Source organism: Morone saxatilis, unplaced genomic scaffold (genome assembly GCF_004916995.1).
Source record: "Morone saxatilis isolate NCDOM2014 unplaced genomic scaffold, NCSU_SB_2.0 Contig2, whole genome shotgun sequence".
NCBI classification, from domain to species: domain Eukaryota; kingdom Metazoa; phylum Chordata; class Actinopteri; family Moronidae; genus Morone; species Morone saxatilis.
Window position 1 is genome coordinate 18,621,963 of NW_023339762.1, and position 9,745 is coordinate 18,631,707.

Genomic DNA, 9,745 nt, shown 5'->3' on the forward strand with positions numbered 1-9,745 from the left:
GGAGGAACACTTAAACATTTCTAATATTTTTCTAATCTTTCCTTTTGCAATGATATCATTTTATGTTCCAAACATGATGATGGTAATTCTGTTTCTGCTACACATAATAAAAATGTCTTTTCACACTTAGGATGGACAATATTATAGAGGGCATATCTGAGCATGCTCACCATGGATCCCCACCATGCACCTGTACTAAAATGTGTAACAGGATACTTAAGCAAATAAAGCAATTGTTGTGTTTAAACTCTAAAAAAAATGGTTTAGGGAGTTAAATCCTTCATATGGTAATATTTTTAAGAGAAGAAGAGTGCGGGTTTATCCCCATCATCATCATGCTGTTATCATTGCTGCACTACAGGGGGTGATATGTCCAGAACCACTCCAGCAGACACTGGGTGATCTGCACCAGCACAAAACAATAATCCTGTCATATGTGTTTTCTATCATACTTGAAGCCATTTGAATAAAACTACTTTAATAGATTTTATGAAGTCCAATTTTTCACATAATAGTTGTACAGTAATAATTTTTCAACAACTACTTGTTTTAAAGTTATTATTCCACTCACCCATAATATGTTTAATTCTGTTTAGATAGTTCTGAAGTGGTGAAGGGAAAGACTGTGCTAGTGTGTTTGAATATGAGACCAGGACATGAACAACATATTGTTCTTTTAGAGTAAACGCAAACCCTATGGGTGTTTATTAATAGTAGTGAGATCAACAATTAATTTTAAATTTACTTACTAACAATTAATATTTTCTCTACATCACAATTTCAGTAAAATCGTGTATGAAGGTTTGGCTGGTGTCCGGTAATATTACCTTCATACGCTGTTTATAGGTGAAGGAATAAGCATTATATAATTGGCTTGCTGTAATGTGTAATGTCTGTTCTAATGTATTTATGACAGCTAATCAGGCTTAGTGAAGCTGGGTCAGCACACAGTTGTGTATGTGTGTGTGTGTGTGACTGTGTATCTGTAAGCAGCAGGGTGGGCCAGCAAGGAGGAGCACATGTGTGTTCTGCTGCTTTTTCTTCAATTCCCTGCACTCTTAAACTCTGGAAATACATTAAATGGGATTTACAGCTTCGCTGTCCAATATTATAAGCAAGGTAAGTTTTAAATTAGATTGATTGTTTTTGTAAAGTGAATTTAGAATAAATACATCTCAAGCAGAAGCTAACTCAACTTTAGTATTGAGACTCATGCACAATATGCAAGATTGCAATGAAAAGTAATAACACATAACTAAGTGTCCGTTAAACAAGCTGTATCTTTGTTAAAAGCTCACATACACTGACAGGAAGGTGACATGGGGTTGCCAGTTGGCCCAGCTGGGGGCATAGTCCTTCATGTGTAGTGTGTGAAAGCTCAGGCTGATCTTGGGGGTTTCCCCTGGTGCAGGATGATGCCGACCCTCACCTCACACCTACCAGTACCACGGCCCTCCTACACCCAGGCCAGGGAGAACCTGGTAAAGGCAATCCCACCCAAGCTCCTCTGTCTGCTGGCCTGTGGAGGAATAGACTGTCGCTATGAAGGACCAGAGTGCTGGAAATTAAATCAACAGGTCATTCGAGGCATTTTCTCCTCCTGGTGAGACTATGTGACTGCAGTTTCATAGATGCTGCCGTGTTGCATGCTGTCTTAAAGTGATAGTTTACTGATTATGAACTTCTTCCTATTGCAGGGTGACCGATGACATTATTGCCATGGCACGCCCATCCAATCGTCTAATTGAGAAGTACAACATCATAGAACAATTTCGAAGGTTATCACTGTTCATTATAACTTTGGAATGTTTGTGTTGTTCTCCCGTGTGACTGTGTAGTATGTGGATATGAATTATACACAAGCAGTTGTAGTAGTAGGAATTATGAGCCTTCTTAAAAGGTGTGACAGCATTAGGGCCTTCTATTGCACAACCCCCTGTGCACATACAGGTAATTAGTGAAAAAACAAATCTAGATGAGAAGTTGCTGTCTGTAGCTCTTTTATTGGGTAAAATGAGGACAAGATGTCTGACATAATTGCTTTTTAATTACACTAATCAATTCCTCAAATTGTGGATATATTGTTCTTTATTAGTAGTAGAAATATTTCTTTTGAGACACAAAAACTGCACTAGAGTCATTAGTGTCAATTTATAACTTTTTCCCAGGTTGAATGTCAGATCAATCATCAACATGCAGCTTCCAGGAGAGCATGCTCACTGTGGACCGCCCCTAGACCCTGAAAGTGGTTTCACATACTCTCCACAGATCTTCATGGAAAATGACAGTGAGATATTTATTATTTACAGTTTACACAACATATGAGATATTTTTGGACATTACCTGATGAGACAATTAGAGTTACATTATATACAGTGTATTACATTATAAAGTAGCCTACAAACACAGTTAATCCATATGAACGTCCATCATGTTCCTAATGTGGGTGTATATTTGTATATTTGCAGTTTACTTTTACAACTTTGGGATGCCAGACTTTGGTGTGTCCTCTCTCGTCGGTATAATTGATGGAGTGAAGGTTTTGGCCTTTGCAGTGAGGGAAGGAAGAGTTGCTGTGCACTGCCATGCAGGCCTGGGCAGAACAGGTAGGACTAAACATATACACTGCATCTACAGTTTATGTACACACTTGATCGCACTTGTTCATGTTAGCTCGGAACATGTAGTGTTCTCATGTTTATTAAGTGTGTTTGTCTCTGCTCAACAGGTGTCCTGATAGCCTGTTACTTGGTCTACACCCTGCGCATCAGTCCGAGTGAGGCTGTCCACTATGTGCGGATTAAACGGCCTCGCTCTATCCAAACCCGGACACAGATCAGCCAGGTGTTTGACTTTGCTCGCCTGCTTTGTACACAGCTGGTCCAATACCCAGACCTCAGCCTGCGGCATGGAGCCCCTTTCACCCTGCAGCACTACATAAACCGACAGGCACTACTGCTGCATGGCCAGGAGGCACGCACCCTCCGACACACACCCAAGGTCAAGACTTTATCATTATATTACATTAATCCTGTGTCATAAAATCTAGAACCCTTGACCACCTCCTCCTGCCTGACATTGTCTTGACCATCTCATTAGGTGGTGTACCTCCTGTGTGTGCACCTCTCCTGCTTAGCCCTGGGTGTCCCTGCTCCTCCAGAGGTCCAGGCTGAGCTGGAGAAGAGGTCAGCACTGAAGACCTTGGGTAGGACTGTAAGGGAGACCCTGGTGGCCAAACAGTACCTGCCCCTATTGAGGGAGGGTCATAAAGGCTCGTGGGTGGGCTCTGGGTCAGTATCCTCTTGGGACGAGCCACTGGGATTCTTGGAGAGGAAGAGAGAAGTGCTGCTGGACAAACGCAGCTACAGCGACTCTGACCTCAGCAAGATCGCAGTAAAGGTTCAGTTTCACATTAGTTGTCCAAAATTACATAAAGTTTTTGAAAGTCTTCTGTAAAATCAAACTGGTCCTAGAGGCTTTTCTCACTTTGTTGCTTTCTGTCTTGAAGGATCTGGAGTTCAGTCCATACAGCACCTCAGCACTTGGCAATGAGAGACACTGGTCTATGCAGGATCTAATACGACCTGATCTGAGACCAGTTAGTCCGATCCACACACCACTTTCACCAGGCCACCAGATCACAGAAAAGGAATCTCACATACTCAACTTCCCAATATCTAGCAATAACTGTGCTAAGAGGTCTAAGTGCACAGCTAAAAAGGCACTTCCCAAATACAGCTCCAACATTGAGGTAACTGATTTTCACTGTGTGAAGAAAGCTGATGATAATGAACGCTTTGATGTGAATGCTTTAAAACATCATGATCTGTTGTATGAAGTTGTGCAGAAATCCACAGAATCCAGGTCCAACCACAGTTGCCCGTGCTGTTGCGAAGGCAATGGCAGACCAAGGTCCTCCAGGAGAAACCATTTTGCAAAGATCCACTTTGCTGCAGGTAAAAACACTGGTGCAAACCTGATTTTACATCAGATCATATTGATTTTGAACCCTAAAGGTACTCAGTTGATACTGTCACTCACCTTTTCAACAGGAGGAACTGAACAGTAGCGACTGTGGCTGGGCTCTGCTGGTCACAGAGTCAGATCCTCATGTTCTCAGTTGTCTGTTGTGGACCTGGCTGGACAAGTTAAGGGTCAGTGAAATTAAAAAGAGTGTCAGTATTACCAACATGGCACATGGCTGTAAAGTAAAAATAAACCCCATAATCTAATAAATTTCAGTTTACACTTTTTATACCAAGGCAAAATTCTTTCTCTGTTTCCTTTAACCATCCAGGAGCCTGTTTTGAGTGCAGAGGATGTGAACAAGTTGATTAGTGGAGCAAACAGGAAGCCTCTCAGTGTGCTCAAGAAGGTAAAAAAAAAAAAAAAACTACTTACTTACTTACTTGTAGTGGTGTATTACAGTATCAATACTTTGACTTAAGTAAAGGATCTGACTACTTCTTCCAATACTGTTAAGTAATTTTATGCTTAGTATTTTTTCTTTTCATTTCATTTGCATTCTAAGCATCTTTGGCAAAGATTTAAAATGTTATTTTCTATATTACACCATCACAGCCACAGAGACACACCATCTATTGTCTACTGAGCTGTGTGAGCACGGTGACCAGCCTGTGTCCACACAGAGAAGAGGCAGTGCTGCAACGACTGATGCGGACACTTACAAGGGTAAAACAAATATGGAATTACAGTATAAAATCCTTACATGATATACAGATGTATAGTTTAATTCTTTTTTTTTAACCAACAGCGCCCCCAAGAGGAAATGGGAAGCCTTGCAGCTTTGATGAAGGTCCTGAAGGCGAGTTTGAGAGAAACCTTCCACAACTACAGATACCTCACGAGGTCCTGCAGCACCAATGCTACACTTTGAAGGGTCCATATCCAGTTTTTATTTTAAAAGTTGGTGGTATTTGATCTTGGGCATCTGCTTGTGAGCAGCTTTAAGAGGTGTAAAAGGTTCTTTTTCACAGAAGACATTTTGAAATATCACAGCAGGAAAAGTTAATAAAACAATAAGTGATAGCTGAATTCCATTTAGCTGCTTCAGTTTCAGGGTCCTGGTATTGTGCATGTTGGCTCACTGTCACACTGCCACGACTTACTGGGACACTTACTAATTAAACAGAGCCATTGTTGTTGTTGGTTATTAGTAACACCTTTGTGCTTCTGTCTAAAATATCTGCTGTCAAAAAAGCTGATTAGGATGGCATTTCTTTTTGGAGCCCCAGGTAAGATTTGGCCTCTGGAGTCCCCCTCCAGATCTTACCACCAAAATATATCTTCCCCTTTACAAAATATCACAAGAACACAATGGGTGTGGATTCAACTGTCAATATTTTTTTGTAAATCAAATAAATTGCCAACCATAAGACCTACGATCTCCCCCCTCCTGTCTCAGCATATGGCTGAGTCTCTCGAGCTGTACTCTGACATTAAAATGTTGCGTTCATGTTGTTTTTACCCCTTTCACACATTACCACCACTCACAGAGGGCAATAAAGCCCCTATATAAGAAGTAAATAATGACACTAATACTATGTTTACTGTAGGTTAATTGTTGTTTCATGTTCAATAGTATGTAAGCTACTGTATCTTAGTATAAGTAGATTAGAGCCAAACAGTGCGTCCAGTGTGATACTGTGGCCTGTTTCAACCTTTCATACCTAATAAATAATTTACATCATCTGCATTCTGTGGTGTTATGTATTCAAATTTTTTAAATTCCTGCACTGTTCACATACTCACACACACACACACACACACACACACACACACATATATTAAGCATGTAAAAAGAGTCATCTCCATGGCAACGTTGTCATAGTGAAGCTGAAAAGCAATAAACAATCTGTGTTTGGATTCAGTGCGCATGCTGAGTTCCGGGGGATACAACTTAATAAAGAGGGAAACTCACAGCAGGATCAGGATTTGAATGAGGTGAAATCATTTTAACTTCTTACTTTAAGACAGTAACTGAACTTAACTGAAAGCAGTAACTGATTGCATGTATTTGTCTGCACTTGGGAGACCTCTTGTGGTTTTGTAACAGGCAACTCTCTTCAGGGCAATGTCAAGTGCTGAAGCTTGGGTTGGGAGCTGGAGGCCTCACAAGCCAAGAGGGCCCATAGCTGCCCTCTACGGTAGCCCAGGGCCCAAGTATGCACTACCTGGACTTACAGGTAAAGCTAAAATGGCTGTTAACTTGATTTTTTTTCTCCTACCAACACCATTATTATCATAATTGACCTTGTCTTTCCTTGTTTCTTCTATAAAGGTATTTCAAAACATGACCCTACTAAATACAAAGCACCAATGTTCAGCTTTGGGATACGTCACAATCAGGCCAATTCTAACTGCTCACCTGGACCGAGATACCTCATCCCCTCCAACATCACCAGAGGGGGCCGAGATGGCACTCCTGCGTTTTCACTTCACAGCCGTCCAAAGGACCCAGCACTGTTCCAAGCCCCTGGACCAGGTCAGCAAAACCTCTTACACATAAAATAGATTTTGTCAAAGCACATGGAAATGAAATACTGCTGATCTACCCGCTGAAAGCTGACAATATGCCATTTTTGTCACGATGCTGACTGTCACTTGAGTTTATCTGTCAGCAGTGTCTTTATGTAACTGTCTTTGATGTTTCAGGCAAATATTCCCCAGAGAAGTCAGGAAATGTGATCTTTCGCGCTGCTCCTGCTTATTCTCTAGCTGGGAGGAGCAAAGAAATCAGCAACAGCCAAACACCAGGTAACATATTCCATTTGGTGTCAATTTAAACAGTGGATTACAATGTGATTTATGGCACTATAAACTTCACCTGTTGCTCATACTGGCAGGTCCAGCCTCCTATTCTCTGCCGCCGGTGCTGGGGCCCAAAACTGTGGCCACAGCTGCAGCTCCCACCTACTCGCTCTGTGGCCGCAGCAAAAATGGAAGCTTCCATGAAGACCTGAAGAAGGTACATACAGTACACAGTCATAAAAACAATCTTAAAAAAATGTAAATGAAAAATCTGAAAAAACTGTGATTGACTCTTGCTCTTTATACTTTAACCTCCCCTCTAGACTCCTGGCCCTGCTGCCTACAAAGTGGTGGACCCTTGTACTTACAGCCAAAAACCTCCCCAGTATAGCATGACAGGCCGCAACTTCACACCAGGTGAAACCACAAAGAAACCAGGACCCGGTGCTCATTATCCTGAACAGGTAAGAATCAATTTAAAGAATTAATCCATGAATCCAGGAAATGTTTTTATCATTATATCAAGTTTCATCAGTTTGTATAACAAAATTAACAAGTTTGCAGTTCTTTCATGCTGCACACATATAAATAAATAATTAAATTAAAACCAATATATACAGTTATTTATACTCAACCAGGAAATAATTCTTCAGTGCATCTTTTGAATTTGTGGGGAATGTAAAAAGCAGCAACAAGATATTCAAGGAATCAAGAAAATGTATTTATCAATATCTAACACAAGGTGGTATAAAGAAGTTAAAATTTGCAGTTCCTTCATACTACACACATAGAAAGAGAGAAATAAATTCATAAGAAGAAAGAAGAAGAAAATACATAAACACACTAATTCTGCAGTGCATCTTTTGAATTTGTGTCTGGGGAAACAGCAGCAACAAGATACTGATGATAATATGGTTTCAACTGTCTCCACCTACTTTGACTGCATTTGAGCACTAAGCTGTTGATGGAGCATGTGTCTGTAAAGATGTGGGATCTTTGATTTGTCTGGCCAGCCTGAGCAGGGGTGTGTCCAGAGGGGGGCCCCGAAATCTGATTGGCCATTCTCAGTGCCACCCCATTATCCTTACCTCTTCCACTCTGCATTGCCTTTCAGTGGCTTTAGCTGGCTCCATTTTAAAGCTAGAGTGAATATATTGGTATCATATGAAACAAGATAACCCAATGTATCAATTGCAACTAGCATGTGAAGAAGGGAGGGGGGAGGGGGGGGTAAATAATGCTAATAATAAGTAAGGCTAAATTTTGGCAATGGAAAAACCGGCATGGCCATTTTCTAGAGTGATCCCTTGATATATGAATAAAAATAGGTTGTTTGGATACCCACAAGTCTCCCCTTTACAGACATACCCACTTTATGCCAATCCCGTACAGTTTGGAGCAAAAAACATGCAGTTTTTTGCATGTGGTATAAATGTGTTATTTTCGCCTAGTGTATTTGAATATTTCTGCAGACTGGGGTCCATAAACAGTGTTAGAATTACATAAATTGGGAATGACTGAAAAGCACCACCATGCCTAAATCCAAGCTGGACCAGCATGCCTCTTATCCTGGCTCTCTTCCTTTCATCCTGGGGCAGTCATTGTACCGCTGGTGGGCTGATCCCATCCAACCAATCTGGCTGGGTGATTGCCTCAGTGTCTGCTGCTGTTTAATCCAAACCCGCGCTTCCCTTTCCAATAACTGTGGGCTATTTCTGTCATAGGTAATAGGTGTTACAGCAATAAAGCCGAAGACAGAGAAGTTTGAAAGGAGCTAAGTCTACCAGCCGCAGCATCTGAATGCTCCTGGTCCAGTCGATTTGAACAATTTTGGCTTAGCCCTTTAAAATCAAACCCAACCAGACATTATTTAATGGTGTTTTAAGCAATAAAACCTATACAAATAGTTGTAACGAATTATTAAATTAAACTAAAAATACATTCTATTATATGTGTATATATATATATTCAATAGTATAATTAGCTAAATAAGTGTCTTATTTGTTTATCACAAAGGCCCCAAATATTTTACCTTTTGTTCATTCTCACTGACATATTTCTCCTCCTAGGTGACCTTCACAAGACCAAAAGCTCCGAGCTTCTCCTTTGGACTGCGTCACTCAGAGTTCATCTCACCCCTCATTGTAGATGTGCATGAAAAATGTGATTGATCACACAGCAGTATCGATTAAAGTACAAAAAGCAAACTCCTCAAGATTACTGAGAATCATATTCTATTGCCACAGTTACAGGCCTTGTTGTATTGGTACTTGTCACTTTGTCTGCGTGACTGAATGCAGTATTTGAAGTAAATTGTATAGAATTAAAAAGAAATGTCACCAGAAATTTGGTTAGTTAAAAATGTAAGTAGGTAACTAATTAGTATCAATTGTAATTTTCATAGCAGCAAAAGCACAAGTGATGACATGAAAGATGGATCCAATGAAGCCAATATTAATGGTATTAGTTAAGAGAGGCCTGTTGATCTGGCAAATAAAACACCAAACAGAACACATGAAACTATTTTATTAAAGGTTCAATATGTAAGATTTTGAAGCACTTACGCAACATTAAAAAAATGAGGCCGTCCCCAGCTTTCTTGGTTGTCTGTGGACTGGATTTGTATGTGTTTCTAAGGATGTGAGGCTGAATGAAGTGTGACAGCACCCACCTGTCTCTCAAAACCATTTGCCAGCTATTGAGCGCGCACTCCATTGCAAACTGCTAAAAGCAGGTATTAAAGGTCAATTCTTAAATGAAGTAATATATGTACAACAAATCTTGTGTATTCATTAATGGCATTAAATCTGACTTTGTTGCTAGCCTAGCAGATAGGGGGGAAATGTGTCCTCATTGTTGTTTGCATTTTTTATCAATGACCAAGGAGATGGATGGCTATTAATTTTGATGACACAATAATAGTTATATACAGCTTAAACAGATGACACAATTATCACGTCCACAACAAAAGAAT

General features: G+C 40.4%; 2 protein-coding genes across 3 annotated transcripts; both read left to right on the plus strand.

Annotated features, from left to right (window-relative positions):
- The first annotated feature begins 1,412 nt into the window (after positions 1-1,412).
- Positions 1,413-4,897, plus strand: zgc:77752 (uncharacterized protein LOC393862 homolog). The gene is made up of 12 exons (XM_035665770.1): positions 1,413-1,603; positions 1,698-1,778; positions 2,169-2,287; positions 2,469-2,606; positions 2,729-3,000; positions 3,100-3,393; positions 3,509-3,751; positions 3,840-3,956; positions 4,053-4,154; positions 4,298-4,375; positions 4,582-4,692; positions 4,775-4,897. Exons 1-12 carry the CDS (start codon positions 1,413-1,415, stop codon positions 4,895-4,897), a joined length of 1,869 nt encoding a protein of 622 aa, XP_035521663.1.
- A 973-nt stretch (positions 4,898-5,870) lies between these two features.
- On the plus strand, positions 5,871-9,522 carry odf3b (outer dense fiber of sperm tails 3B). Of its 2 annotated transcripts, none has more exons than XM_035665342.1 (7): positions 5,871-5,964; positions 6,077-6,206; positions 6,302-6,505; positions 6,676-6,777; positions 6,867-6,988; positions 7,095-7,235; positions 8,841-9,522. In XM_035665342.1, exons 2-7 carry the CDS (start codon positions 6,095-6,097, stop codon positions 8,940-8,942), a joined length of 783 nt encoding a protein of 260 aa, XP_035521235.1. In that variant the 5' UTR covers positions 5,871-5,964; positions 6,077-6,094; the 3' UTR covers positions 8,943-9,522. The 2 variants fall into 2 exon arrangements, with proteins under 2 accessions (XP_035521235.1, XP_035521234.1); XM_035665341.1 differs by having other exon boundaries at positions 6,091-6,206; positions 8,841-9,519.
- The last annotated feature ends 223 nt before the right edge of the window (positions 9,523-9,745 follow it).

What these genes read in the sequence shown, in the direction of transcription:
- zgc:77752 (XM_035665770.1), top strand. Translation starts at nt 1,413, where the DNA reads ATGATGCCGACCCTCACCTCACACCTACCAGTACCACGGCCCTCCTAC. An exon ending in TGCAGGCCTGGGCAGAACAG is followed by an intron (nt 2,607 to 2,728) that starts GTAGGACTAAAC and finishes TCTGCTCAACAG; the next exon opens with GTGTCCTGATAGCCTGTTAC. An exon ending in CCCTCCGACACACACCCAAG is followed by an intron (nt 3,001 to 3,099) that starts GTCAAGACTTTA and finishes CCATCTCATTAG; the next exon opens with GTGGTGTACCTCCTGTGTGT.
- odf3b (XM_035665341.1), top strand. An exon ending in CAGCAACAGCCAAACACCAG is followed by an intron (nt 6,778 to 6,866) that starts GTAACATATTCC and finishes TCATACTGGCAG; the next exon opens with GTCCAGCCTCCTATTCTCTG. An exon ending in GTGCTCATTATCCTGAACAG is followed by an intron (nt 7,236 to 8,840) that starts GTAAGAATCAAT and finishes TTCTCCTCCTAG; the next exon opens with GTGACCTTCACAAGACCAAA.